Consider the following 15,269-nt stretch of genomic DNA (forward strand, 5'->3'; position numbering starts at 1 on the left):
TCGAATGCAGATCAGGTTTAGTATATATTTGAAGCAGCAGATTCGGGTGACATTTGAGCTGATCCGTGCATCTCTAGTATGCATACCCGGAGCACATGCATACAGAAAAATAACTTGTGTCAAATGTATATATACATAACTTTTTGAAGTTAGGAGCATAAGTGCTACACAGTAAAATGTCTTAATTTTAAGCCCTGTGTGTTTACTATTATTTAAAAAAAAATGATAATAAATACTAATACAGAGGAAGTGATTCTATACATTTGAATAGTAGTGTGTGTATATATGTGTGTGTATATAGACTAACCTCCACTCTGTTCAGAGCCCTCAGAGTCTGATGCTGACTCACCCTCCTCATCTCCTTCACTCTGACTGCTGGACTCTTCCTCATCATTCTCATCACCATCATCATCATCATCATCCTCAGATCCAGAGCCTGACCGAACACACAAACACATATAATCAACACACACTAAAACCACCTGAAACAGACAGATAGACAAACAGACAATGTGACATACCTAGTGAGGATTCTGGTGAAGCGGTCTTCCTTTCACTGTCACTAATATCCTGAAGATCAGACAGAACATCTTTATCCTCCATCTTCCCCTCTCGTACTGCAAACAAAACAAACAATTATGCAGAGTTAAAAAGTCAAATAAATTAGCACTTTGAACCAGAGTATCTTAGCTATAGTCAATTTTAAAAAAAAAATCCTATAGGGATGCTCCGATCAATCGGCCGCAGATTGGTAAAGGCGGATAACGGCATTAAATGACTCGATGGGTACTCGCTAAATTTGCCAATCTCATGATCCGATCTTTCGGTTTACTTTTTCATCACAGGGCTCCTGAATGGTCCTGATAGCGTGACGCGTCTTCACATCCCCATCAAACTGCGTAGACAACACATATCTGTGTTATAAAGTTTGAGTGTTTAAACTTTTATTTTCCTCACAGCTGCTCTTGTCTGCGTACACCCGCTGCGCACACACAGCAGCCTGCCTGTCATCCGTGCACGTGTACAGAGTGATCTCTCTCCCTCACGTCTTAAAGCTACAGTAACATAATTAATCTCTCAATAAAATCACTCTCTGCTCTTGACTAAAGAACTGTTGTACTTCATACAAATGCGTGTATATTTAATTCATGCAGTAAAGCCTGTGAAGTGTTTTATTTTTATTACTTTTAACAGACATAAGCTTTTTTAAAGGCATATTAAATTTCTCTTTGCAGAAGAAATATTTGTTGTGCTTATTTATTTGATTCTCTATTAAAACAATAATATACCTAATTACTTATTACATAAGTAAAATAACAAAGTCAACATCTGTGGCATTACCTTATCTAGAAAAAATGTTAATAGTTACAGTCATCAAAGAGCTTGCATATCCGCTCGAAGAATTGTTATCAGCATTGGTATCGGCCGATCATGAAGACAACAAATCGGTATCGGCTGCAAAAATCCTTCTCGGAGCATCCCTAAAGTCCTGTAATTTTACTGACCAGGTGGCTTTTAAGAGTGTTGACGTTTCTGTCTGTGATGTTTCTGTCATAACCTTATAATGATATTTGGAGCATCAAAGTTTGATTTCACTTTAATTTCAATCCAGGGTCGACAAAAAGCATAGCACAATTTCGGGGCCAGCGTGACAGAACCATCACGTGTTTTAAGGCCTTGCTAATCTTAAATTAAATCTTCTTTAAAAGAAGAAGTTAAACAGTTGTCTACTCACTGTTTGAGAAAATTTGTATGCGTGTACATTTGAAGCACGAGCTATAACGTGCTATAAAAATGAAACCTGAATTGAATTGATATTCAGTACAACAGCACTTTAATGATTATGGTCTAATCCTCCTAATAATAGTGATGTATCACATTAAATATCTGTTTGTAACCTGTTCTGCGTTGTTCTGTGATCTCTGTTTTTGGCTCTCTCTGTTGCCGAATAGGACTCCGACTGTGGCTACGGTGTCGAGGCCGGCTTTTATCAGCATACTCCTCACCGGGAGCCCCTCTATGATAAGGCACAGCTATTGAACAAACAAAAATCATATTAACAAATAATCTTTTTGTCTGTATTTTAACAGTGTATAAATCTTTTTAAAAAATTATCATCACAACCAAAGGGCTTTTTACACTGTGCTTAACCCAGATTAAAAATACAGTTTTCCCTTTACACACCCTTAAGATGTTTCAAACCTGTATAAATTTCTGTTTAAAATGAAGATATTTGTATACAAAAGGAAGATATGTGCAATTAAGCAGGAAACAGCAGCATCACTGACTTCTATAGTGGGAAAGAAAAATACTATGGTGGCTCAAACAGATCGAAAATGGTTTGGTTACAAACACTGCTCCAAATATCTTCCTTTGTGTTCAACAGAACAAGAAATTTATACAGGTTTGGAACAACATGAGGGTGAATAGATGATGCCAGAATTTTAATTTTGGGGTGAACTATCCCTTTAATTAGCTACTATTTGGTGCAGAACGAAAATAATTTTTTTGATACTCTATACCTAGCCTTACTATGGACCCCCTAAAGTGGCCTTGCCCACCCCAATTATAAAACTGGTCTGTTCCCACTGGCAGATTTTCGGCTGATCAATGCAGTCATAATATTAGGAAAAAATACCTTCTCTGCGCATGTCTCTTTCTTTGCGCCGCTCCTCTGCTCTTTTCTCTCTCTCTTTTAGTTCTCGTTGTTCCCTCTGCTCTTTATGCTGCTGTTCACGGAGCTTTCGCTCTCGTTCCCGCTGTCGCTCTAGTTGCTCCAGACGATCTCTGAGATTAAACACATAGAAGCTGATAACCAAAATCTTACAATACAGTATTAGAAACTGAAATGGTATATATCAGAGGTACTCAACTTCACAGGCCGAGAGGGTAACATTCCAACCACATCAGACATAAAGGGCCATAAGTTATTATTAACATTAGGGATGCTCCGATCAGGATTATTGCAGGCGATACCAAGTACAGATTCCGATTCTTCAAGCTGTGATGTAAGCTCTTTGGTTACTGTCCCTGATAACCTTTTTTTCAGATAAAGTAACACCACAAACGTTGCCTTTGTTATATTATTGCAGTAATTAGGTACAGTACATTATTGTTTTAAAAGAAAATCAAATAAATAAGCACAACAAATACTCAATTTTACAAAGAGAAATTTAATATGACTTTAAAAAGGCTGTTAAAAGTACGCTAATGAAAATAAAACACTGCACATGCCTTCACTGTATGAATTAAATATACACTTCAACTTATAAAAGTACAACAGCTCTTTAGACAAAAACAGAGCGTGATTTTTATTATTGACAGATGTATTAGTTTACTGTAATTTTAAGATATAAAAGATCTTTGCTCTGTAAATGATAAACTTGAAGCACGAATATGAAATGTCTGCATTGCATACGCTGTTTAATGGGGATGTGAAGCTGCATCACACTGTATGTTAGGACTGGAGTGTGTGCAACAATAGAATATACACATGTACTGTAGCATGATTTTAATAATATCTCTGTAAGGCAAAGAAATCCAAATTTGCAGGTCGCACATGAGCGACTGATTGTAATAATGCTGGCATGGTGTAAAAACGCACCTGTGTTCAGGAACCCTTATAATAAAAAATTATATTAAGATCGGTTCCTGAGATCGGCCAAATTTAGTACCGATCGAGACGTTAAATAATTCAATTAATGACTGATACCGATCAGAGCATCCCTAATTTACAATTTATTATTTAGAACTTGAAATAATTTAAACCATTTTTCATATACTGTACAAAACTGCACTGCAAAACAAGAAAGAAGCTAAAAAAACAACATAAAATGAACATCCCAAAAATCAATGCAGAAATTAGTTTGTTTGGTCAATTCAGTGAAGTAAATACGTTCAACTGAATTAATCTTAAAGGCACACCGCGGAACTTTTTGGCCACTAGGGGGCACAACTCATGCATTTTTCACGCCTAGCGCCCCTAGAGGTCACAAGCGTCGCAGCACTGTCGCAAAGGAAAAGAACTGGCCAACCTTAAAACTAAACTAAAAACTAAACCTTTAAAACGCTAAACGATCAACATTTTGAGGCATCAGGGAGAAACTCAGTCATGTTGCAACTTTCTGATGAGGAACTCGTGGCAGAAGCCATTTCTCAATCTGAAGGTTGCAGCCTCCGGATGTCATATTTCTAAGCTGCATACGTCATCAAGACGGTCTTATTTCAGAATATTAACAATTATAAAGTTGACTATTATACTTAGTTAACCTTAAATTGTATGCTTATGACTTTGCGAATGTAATGCTCAGTTTACCTTAATAAACCAGGCTTGATGACGTATGCAGCCTGCATATTTGACCTCCGGAGGCTGCAGCCTTCCAATTGAGAAACGACCAGAAGTATTTCCTTGCCTTTTTCGAAACAAATATTGTTGCATCGTCCCTCTCTCCCACGCCACCAGGATTTTCCGCAATGGCGCTCGTTGTTCCTCTCTTTTGTGTGAAAATTGTCGCTCCAAATTAGGCTTGTTGCGATAGTCGGTGAAACGGTGATTACCGGTGCTTCAGCCTCTCACCGGTTAGATCACTTGCCCACCGGGACACCGTCTTTCACCATCGTTTTGATATTTTCTTGTAATTAAATAATTTAGTTTCGTTAGAGAGAGCAAACACTTACAACTGAATGTGTCTGCTGCCTGAATTCAGCGAAGCTGAATGCGCATCACGTCACAGAGCAGCAGGTGTCAGATTTCATTTATTTCAGTCAGAGTTTGCGAGGCTCGCGTCATCACAGAGCAGCGGCTGCGGGTGTCAGATTTCATTTATTCCTGTCAGACTGCGCCGAGCAGACGATGGCAGAAGCCGCGTGCTTACTCGTTTTTGTTATAAGATACATATATGATGTTTAATATAGGGGAGATCGTTTTGTTGTTGTGTTTTTCATTAAGAATAATAATAAACCCATCATTCAAGCAGCGCTTTATGGAGGAATAGCCGGTTCTGCTTGGGACTGGCGGGTTTCTGTCAGAAGTACCTGCGCACATTGACTCAAGCACTTAAACCAGCTGTTGCAATCGCATTTGCACGCAAATTCATACGTGATTTAACGCAGCGTACGCAAGCGCTGGATTTAAACAACAGTTGCATCTAATTCAAAAGTGAAAGTAAAATGCAAACTTCTGTGCATTTATAAGCCCCTCCCACCCGGTGAAACCGGTAAAACCGGGTTTGTCACGTGCTGATTAACCGGTGGGAAAATTCTGTCACCGCAACAACCCTACTCCAAATCCAAGTAAACCGATGTGTTTAGGTCTGCCGCTTTGTAATACGTCACGCGAGTGACAGCAGAACGCAGCAAATGAGGAAGAGAGAAGAGACAAACGCTCGGATCTGATTGGTGAATGAATAGGGATTGGTGAATAAATAGGGTTTGGTTTTACACTGTGTGAGTTTGAGCAAGTTTGATTGCTATGGCATCCTGGATTGTAATGTAAATACATAGACAGTAAAAGAAAGGTAAATACGTGAACACGTGAATGCAGTATCTGAATACAGGGAACTATATGCAAGATAATCGCCATCATTTATAAAGATTGCATTTATGTATTAATCAAGATCTTGAGTTTATATAAAAAATTGCCTTAAAGGAGAATCGAACCCGGGTTGCCCGTGTCATAGGTCTGTGACACTAACACGGTGCCACAGAGTCACATAATAGAAATTGCTCTCTACACTCCTTAAGTAGCCTCCAGCAAAATTCACGTAAAAAAAAAAATTGTGTTGAGGAAGTGACGTATGAGTAAAAGTGATAGAGACCCCGTCAGGCTATGGTAGACATGTCATTTAACCTATTTAAAGTCGATGTACTATCACAAGGGTCTGGAAAATTTATTATGACGGTTGAAAAACTACATGGTGTCGCTTTAATTTGTACTCTATTAATAAACAAAAAAGAAAAAAAGTCTGAAATCAGTGCAAAAAAGCTTTAGAATGCATAAAAATGCAAGTCTGACGTGTTACATTCACCAGATGACTAACTATCATACATGAAACTGATAAGATGATTTTTTAATATGTCATAGGGGTGTCACAATTCTCCAAATCCTCGATTCGATTACATTTCCGATTCTAAGGTCACGGTTCGATTCGATTTCTAATTCTTTTTTTGAAAGACAAAAAATGCTATGCCACTACTATTTATTACTATTATAGTGTCACATTAACATGCACATTGCATGCTTTTCCTCGCATGGGGGTTTGTGGGCTTCACTTTACACAAGAGAGCTTGTAGAGAGAGGATTCCTTCTTGCACGCACATGGACTTAAAGCTATACTACAGCTAAATATATATATATATATATATATATATATATATATATATATATATTTTAAAACAAAAATAAATTAAAGAACAATTTCTTAACAAGAAGGCTTTTTAAGTGCAAATTTACAAAGCATGGGTAAATACAGAACAAAGCAGTGTCTTAAAGAAATTAAAAGTAAGACAGTATTTATGCACCTGTACAGAAGGCAATGAATATTTGTTTATGGCATTTTCAATAGTATATTAGTAGATAAATTAATGTGTATCTATAAAGTATGAAAACGAATAAATCATTATTTTGGCTGGATAGATCATTTTTAGTCAGAAAGATTTGTCATCAATTCAGAACAAGTTAAAATGAACTTACATTACAAAACAAATTATATCCGAGTGTTACTTGGTCAAAAATATGTAGAAATATAGCCTATGCTAGTAAAAAAATTACAGAACAAAAAATGTTTAGCTTATGCGGACTGAACGAAAAGCCGTTAATTAAGCGGACTCTCAGCAACATAGTGGACGTGCTGAAACAGTCGAGCCGCAGGTGACTTTCAATGTTTATAATGTTTCACGCAGATACTGTTGATGAAAAACTTTCATATCTAAATGTCCAATTAAGAGTCAAGTGTTCAGTCAGTTAATAATAAAGACGCTACAGTTATTCTGTCATCTTAGTTTCACTTTTGCATAGCATTACATTTTGAATAGAAATGTACGAAAAACAAGTTACTCTCTTAACTGTTGACAATCTATTTTGCCTTTAATATAGCCTACATATGATGTAAATGATTGATTAACTGTTGGGAAAAACATCCGATGTGTAACATTATATTAGATCCTTGCATTACAGTAGATCTCAAAACTGTTTGTCTCAATGTCAATCAAACAATAAAAGAAAGAAAAAAGCTGAACATATATTGATAATATTGTTTTTGACTGTGTGTGTGCTAAATATAAAAATTACCAGTAATTTTAAGGTATGGATGCAGTTAGGGATGCACCGATCCCACTTTTTTGGAATACGAGTACGAGTACTTGCATTTCAGTACTTGCCGATACCGAGTACTTAATAAAAAAACATGATTTAAATTTAAAGGTAACAGCTTTAGTCATATAATTTAACAAAAAAACAAAGGACTAGTTTTCCAGTTTGTTGTAAACCCTGCCTCTTTGGACAACACAAGAGGCATTAACCCCTTACACGCCGCTCAAACATATTCATTTCTCAGACCGTGGTATCGATTCTAGGTATCGGGGGACTTTTAACGAGTACTTTAGAAAATGTGGTATCGAGGCCGATACCCGATACCAGTACCATATGCAGTGATTTGTTTTTTAATCTTAAAAAAAAAATCTTTAACTGAACTTTTGTCAAAATAATTTTTCCTGATTAATAATCAATTACATTTCCGTATTTGTCCACACCCATGTTGATTAGAGTATAAAAACTTGCCCACCGCGACACCGTCTTTCACCGTCGTTTTGATTTTTCTTGTAATTAAATAAGGCACTTTAGGCACTTTACCAGTCAGAGAGTAAAATAACCAGTAATTTAATGGTACGATGCGATGCGTAAACAGAGAACATGATTATCGGTATGAGAACGGACGACATCCGCATTTATGCATTCGAACATGAGGTGAAATATCCGTATTCAAACTATAAATAAACCATCCGGTTTTTAAAATGCCATGTGTAGCGCATTTTTTACAGTCTAACACCTCGTAATAGGAAGGAGGCTGAGAGTGAGACCGACAACTGTGCGCAAGAGAGGGAATCAAATTGGACCAACATGAACCTAATGTGAAAGTCAAGATATAATTATAGTTTCTATATAAAATGGCATTATTGTTTATAGTGTAAAATATTATAGCAGAATAAAAAGCTTGTGTTAATACGTTCGCATTATGAAATTAGCATGTATGAAGATAATTTCATAATTTTTACAACGCAATGTAAACTTTACATTTAACGACAACAGCATTTGTCTTGTAAACAGCATTTGTCTTTGTCATTTGAAATTATCATGTGCTGACTGTCGCGTGTCACATAGAGAGTCAAGTGAGATCTGCGAAACTCAGCGGTAAATTTAATTTCATCTCAAATATCAAATGGTTTGTACTCTCTATCATTAAAAACGGTCAAGCAAACAGCACACGCAGGGTTAATGTACTTGTCAATGACGGCTCAAAAACGCGCGGGATAGGCTGTATGTGTGCTTGTTGTCAATGAGATTTCTTCTCACAAACACGCTCAAGTGTGGGATATGTGTGCTTGTCAATGACAGGCATTAAATCCGCACAGTTTTCCGCCGAAATCTACGAGCGCGGATTCCGTTTGGGCTTGGCTAAATGCCTTACTCCTGCTGCTGTTTAAGTTGTCACATTATTGTTTGTACCTGTTCTGAATAGGTTTTTTTTTCATACAAGTTGTTATTCATAAGTTGATAACCTGCTGTTTTAAACATTAAGTAAAAAAGTAATCCAGACAGTACTGTTTATGACTGTCACTGTTAATAAACTTGTGATTGAATCTCCATTATGGTGCTTTTTATTTTTGATGCGCGATATTCTAATATATTCGGAAACATTTCATGATATTCAATATCCGTTCAAAAATTGACAGCCCTACTCCGCATGCTGCTTAAATTTGAGTACATCAACTTATCGGCCAAATCTCTTCACCAAAGTTGTTTTTAAAAAGTTTACCATCTTTTTGTCTCTATGAAGCCCAGTGGCGGTTCTAGACAAATTTCACTAGGGGGGCCAAGGAGGGGCCAGTGTTTTACCAGAGGGGCACATAAAAAATTGGCAAGAAATTATATTTAAAGATTATAGGGGTGGTTACAGGAATTAGTTTAAGATAGGACTAGGCCTTAGTTTAATTAGGAAATATAACTAGTTTTAACATACATTATACATTACTTGTGTGCATTTTGAAGCAAAACAAAGCTGTGTTTTAAGATATGGCATTGCAAGTTGTTTTCAGTTTGGACAGCTCTTAAATGTATTTGAGTCTAGGACTAATCCCTTTCCGGGAAACTACCCCGTAAACTTTATTTTACTTTACAATCATATACTTTTTTATTTAATACAAGAGTGAGTGCAGGTGCAAAGGGGAGCTGGGCTCTTTTTTAAAGCCCCCCAACCGAAAAGCATGCGAGCCTGCTCAATATACTTTATGAAATGCAAACTTTTATAAAGACAAACTTTGTTTTAGTTTACATATAAACACACATTGCTAGACAGTTAGGGACCACAATCTTATCAGTATTTAAAATAATATTTATTTTAAATTGTAAACATTTTTATATGTAACATTTAATTATATTCCTCCAATTGCATGCACGTATATGTAAGAGCATAATTACAGCGCTTTTTACAATGTGTAAACTTTAAAAAGTTAGCGAGATGTTGGTTATGCCGGTTGTTGATGAGTAACAGCTGTAAATGATCACAACACGCAGCCACGTCACAGGAGAACAAGTGAACAGTGTCCCAATGTGAAGTGAGCTAGAGTCCTTACCAGTGCCCAAACCTGCATCCACATTCTCAACATCAAGAGGTTGGGAACGAATTGAGACAGTCGCCGAGCAGCACCCACAGGCGACTACAGTGGTTGGGTGCGCCGCTCTAGTTTGCCCGTGTAGAACATTGCGTCGCATTAGTTCCGCTTTTGGCGCTCGCGTGTAAAATCAAAATAAATATATACTTTTTTATTTGGTCAGCACGGGGTGGCCACAGGGGTGGCCAGGGACATGTCTACAGAGGCACGGGCCACCCTTGGCCTCCGTGTAGAACCGCCACTGATGAAGCCTTATGTTTAGAGACTACTGCTGTTATAGACACAGGGAGTGACTCTTTTCACCTACAGTTCAGTTTAAAGTAATTTAATACAACGTTGTTTTGTCAAGAGCAACTGCACGACTGTCAGCACTTGCCACAGAAGTAAAAAAAAAAAAGGGACCACAGATATAAAGTCATAACGAGCCATTGTTTACAACACAAACCTTGCAGTGTGGCAGTTTAGAGGAAACTTCCACTCTCTGACAGTGTTTATGTGTATTTTGGTAAGATGTAATTTCACTGTGTGTGTGAACCACACATTTTGTATTCTCCGGAAAAGTCGCTCTGGTAAATTAATGGTAATTTACAGAAATAAGAGAGGCTATAAAACCATTTCCTGCCATATAAAATCAAAAGGATTTTAAACAGATTCTTCTGAATTGTGTTGAAACGTTTCAGAAAGTTTTGATGCATGGAGATTGACCGTGTGTAATGTACCTCTCTCTACGGGAGTGATCTCTGGCCTGATCTCTTCTCTTCTGTCGATCATAATCTCTTCGACCTTTGGTGTCCTCCTGCCATGGTCTCTTCCTACGCTCAGTATCTCTCTCTTTTTCTTTGTCTTTTGTGCGCATATGTTTTCCTGCTAGAGAGACAATTGTTTCATTTTAAGAATTATGACCTTTAAAACTTCAAATATCTCAAGCAAATCATTTGTACTGGTCTACAGGGGATCATTTTATTAAAAAGTGTTTAAAAAAATTATATAATGTTACCAAAGTTAGGCAACAGTGACATTAGTCAAATGATTGCTTATATCAGGTCAATTGTGAATACTAACAGGATTTTGTTTATAGTTTAGATAAGTTTGTCTAAAATATCAATTGCCTATTGAGCTTGAAAATCCATTTCTGGGATTTAAATCCTGTCAAATCTCACAGTCATTGACACATCTGAAAAGCCTAAGCAGTCTAATGTCTGATTTGATTGTATTATGGGCTCTGTCACCTTCACCTTTTTCAGTTACTATATCTTAACATCGGGTGATATTTTTTGTATGATCACATACATACAATGTTGCTCATTTGTTTTTGCTGGAATCTTAAAGCTTCTACCACATCTTTCACCGATGATGCAAGATCTTTACCTTATTTATAGTCATAACATAAACAAATGACACAAGAATGCAACTTCTAAAAAGGCTAAATCTGATTCAAGACTATAAAACATAAATCCTTATTAGTGCTGGATGATATACTAAATGCTAGATGTTAATGCTAGATTAAAAAAATTGTGCTTAAGATAAAAAAAATTGTGAAAACCAATATTGTTGAAAATCATCACCAGCTTTACACTTGCTCATTTAATAGTATTAAGAGTAGTATGTCTGTTTTTTATGTTTCTAAACCAAACATTTTTGTGTTATCTATCAAAATATTATTATTATTATAGTCAGTCAGTCATTTTTTTTCTACTTCAGATTCCATTAACATCTACCTCCTTCTGCAGAATGGCTCCTGCGTCTCCTCTTATCTTTTCGCTTCTCCTCTTTTCTATGGTATGACTTGTCTTTTCTGGCCATCTGCTGTGGGGGTTTGATGGCCAAAGATTCATCTTCCTCTCCTCTGCACAAACACATTCAATATCAAGTGTGCAAACTAAACATAACGGATTACAGTCGTCTACAAATGCATTTCACTTTGGCTATTGTCTGCCATAAAAAATTACAATAAAACTCATAATGGTTTGAAAATAAATCTTAACTAGTGAGACGGTTTGGACAATTGGCACTAAGAAATAACAGATAAAAATATCATTGTACTTGTGCTAGGATTAATTGAAAGATATACATGCAAATGTGCTGTTGTATGTTAAGGAAGCTTTCAATTAAAGCTCTGTATAAGATATGTTGTTGTATATTGAAATACAGTAATAGTAACCTGTCCTCTGTCGAGTCTTCCCTTGTGTATGGTGAATTACGTATTGTTATTTCCATTTTGTTGTCTCGTAGCTCCCCTTCCTCCGGAGTGTCCCGTTTGGATTCCCGATCATCCGTCTATTTGGAGAGGAGGCAGACAAATAAAGCCACTTAAGATCATTTTTATATGTTCTCAGCCTTACAAAACCTGGGACCATGGGAAACACTGATCATGGTATTATTTATTATTACATTCCCCTGTATTTCTACTTCTTACTAGAGAGATCAAAGCTAATAGGTGTTAATAGATTATCTTACGTTCTTCGGACGTTTGGTATCGCTTTTCTCTTCCAGCTCTCGTCTGCGTTTCTTCTCTTGTAAGATCTCGTCTAACGTTTTTACTTTCCAGGTGTCCTTTTCGTCCCCCATCAGCTCCAAATCACCTCCCCTTTAAAAATCGACATAATATTATTGCTGAGGCTTTTCTGTTTAGACAACCAGGGCACCACCAGGATCTCTGAGCAAAAATGACAGAATACACCTAAATTGAAGTGACATGTAAACACAACAGCATGGCATATGTACAAAGTAATCACCGAGTACAACAGTTACTATCACCTAAAGGTTAAAGGTGGACACTCGACGTTTAAAAGCTTTAATACCTTCCGTAAGCATATAAACAATTTCAAATGTAAGTTACTTCCCAATCAAACTAACAAAACAACGACAAAACAAATCTTGACACCATGTTTTTGATACGTAACTAACTTACTATGGTATTACTACTACTACTAAGTTATCACTGCCCCGCAGTACAAACACAGCAGTTTTCATCAAATTAACTATCACTAGTTTATTATCAACTGTGTTTGATTTTAAGGAAGTTTAATCAGCTCGTGAACGTTAAAGTTACGTTGAACCGATTAACGTTAGATTCACCCGTAAGCCTACGGTGGTCAAACAAAATACAAGTTACGTGCTACATTCATCATAAATCCTCGCATAAAGTGATTTTATTGTAAATGTCTTAAGCGCCTTACCCACCTGTACTTTATTCGGCGCGTTTAAGCAACACCGGAAAAACAACGTCTCCCCTCACGCTATCGTCAAATTACTTCCGGCTCAAGAGGTTTGACGATGTCTGTCATAGCGCCTCACCGCCTCAAACGTTCACGACTGGATTTGTCAGCAATGGCAAAGAGGGGAAACTCTCATTCGTTTTTGGCAACAGTCACTAGGTGGCGCTTCAGAAGCGAGGCCGCCATTTTGGAATGAAAATTCCCACAGCCAATTCATTCTCAGCGAATCTCACAGCCAAATCAGAAGCGCAATAGAAAGTTTCTAAAATTAAAATTTAGTTCATGTGCTACACCTACACGAAATGCTGTATTGTCTTGTATGTATTTGTTGTGTTGTTGCTATCAGTTGTGGAATCCAATCATTAAATATACATATTTGAGGTAGTTTTTTCTTGCTTTATTATGTAATTCTATTTTATGCTACTTTACACATTTACTACTATTATTAGTTACCAACTCCACTAGGTATGAAATATATTTTGTACATATTAATCCTCGCGCAAACATTATAATCTTATAGAACATTATGCGCATTGTTTTGTCTGTTATCACTTTTGGACAGTGGCTGTGTTTTTTTGTTTTTGTTTTTTTACTTAATCAATTTCGAGCAATTTAGATGTATATGTGTATGTATATGGAGCCAAAATATTATGTGTGGATGAGTTTATGTCGGTATGTAAAATTAGCCTATATAAAAGTGGAAGACTAAATATCTGAAAAGAAGTTATAAAAAGTGATTAATGATCACGGGTCTGATTCTATGTTATTCTGTGTTATCATCATTCAGTTTGAATTTGATCTTTTAATGTACAAAGTAGCTGATATTGCCATTACATCTAGTTGACTCCCGAGTCGCTTTCATTCCAAAATGGCGGATTTGTGGGGCAGCTGCTGGGCGCTGGTGTTGCAATGGAACGTTCTATTGACTTTCACTTCTTGTCAATATAAGTTATTTGTCAATGGTTTATTGACCATACGTGTTGTTGACGCTTAAAGAAAATAGATTATTCCCTAGCACAACTAACTTATTGTTAATGTAGCGAAGTACAGCTGGAGACTTCTCCAATCTAAAATGACATACTCTTTTTTTTTTATCGGTTTTCTTGGCCTTGTTTTTTCATAATAATCGTGGCGAGAACAATTCTGGCATAGTGGCAGGATCGCACCTGGGCTCTTTTAATTATGAAACGAAAGTTAACTGAGGAAATTAAAGTAAACTAAGAAATCAAAAAGTTGGCTGAGAAAACTATAGTTTAACTGGTTGTCATCATAATCTTATATAGGACAATAATCCAGTGTAATATTAATACAGTATATGATCAGTAATATACCCAACAAAAACTACCAAACATGCCCAGTTCTGCAAAAAATGTAATTATACCGCAGAGCATAAGTAGCTTCTATGTTGCATTTGCTTTTTGTCAAACTGGATCTTTTCACTCTATGCACCTCAATTTGGATTCGCACACCTCAATTTTCGAAGACAGTGTTTTTGGCTAGTTTTTTTATTCTAAACTGCATTTTTTAAATATACTTTTACAACAAGGCAGTATTTCAATGATAGATTGACGATGATTTTTCTTTTCTTTTAAAATATACCTTTTAATTGTAAATATACCAAAGTGTCTTTCTGCAGGGACACTTAGATCACAAAGAAAATTGCACATGCCCAAGTCAAATTTGTTTGTATAAAACCATGCAAAACACTACTACATGCTAAACAACTAATGAGACAACACTTGATTAAACCTATTGACCAGAGTAGACCTATAGTAAAAACGAACATAGTAGGACCTAGCCCATAAAAGTTTTTTGGCATCATCTCACTTACAAGCAAAACTAATCAAACATGAAACAATACAGTGAGCCCTGTGCAATTACACATAAACCTAATATAAATCTTTCTGTATAATAAAGCAAAGAAAGACAATAAAGTGTACCCATGATCATAATGTTGTATAACATGGTTAAGGTTAAAACCCTTGATATTTTGACCTACCTGTATTTAGAAACAAGTGTTTTTTTAAAGTCATTACCAAAAAACAAAACACATGACGGATAAGAATTGTGCTGGTTTATAAGGCCAATATCCGTGCTTACCTAGATTAAAGGTGACATAGAACGACTGAACAGAGTATTTATCCTTGTTCTGTGATGTGACAT

The 15,269-nt window shown here is 36.4% G+C and overlaps 1 protein-coding gene across 9 annotated transcripts in view; it reads right to left on the minus strand.

Annotated features, from left to right (window-relative positions):
• The window catches only part of cdk11b (cyclin dependent kinase 11B), a 28,453-nt gene extending 15,280 nt beyond the window's left edge, over positions 1-13,173 (minus strand). For 2 of the 9 annotated variants that reach the window (XM_065271360.2, XM_065271365.2), the window contains exons 1-10: positions 13,072-13,173; positions 12,346-12,544; positions 12,050-12,165; positions 11,607-11,734; positions 10,608-10,752; positions 2,874-3,038; positions 2,639-2,787; positions 1,899-2,033; positions 522-617; positions 308-436 (exon numbers count right to left, since the gene is read on the minus strand). In XM_065271360.2, coding sequence (XP_065127432.1) covers positions 308-436; positions 522-617; positions 1,899-2,033; positions 2,639-2,787; positions 2,874-3,038; positions 10,608-10,752; positions 11,607-11,734; positions 12,050-12,165; positions 12,346-12,456 — 1,174 coding nt within the window. In that variant the 5' untranslated portion in view covers positions 12,457-12,544; positions 13,072-13,173. Of the gene's footprint in view, positions 1-307; positions 437-521; positions 618-1,898; positions 2,034-2,638; positions 2,788-2,873; positions 3,039-10,607; positions 10,756-11,606; positions 11,735-12,049; positions 12,166-12,345; positions 12,545-13,071 lie in introns of all 9 variants that reach the window. The other 7 variants (XM_065271358.2, XM_065271361.2, XM_065271363.2 and 4 more) reach the window with 4 other exon arrangements.
• Positions 13,174-15,269: the final 2,096 nt, after the last annotated feature.

The sequence above is a fragment of the Paramisgurnus dabryanus genome, chromosome 11, assembly GCF_030506205.2.
Source record: "Paramisgurnus dabryanus chromosome 11, PD_genome_1.1, whole genome shotgun sequence".
Lineage (NCBI taxonomy): Eukaryota > Metazoa > Chordata > Actinopteri > Cypriniformes > Cobitidae > Paramisgurnus > Paramisgurnus dabryanus.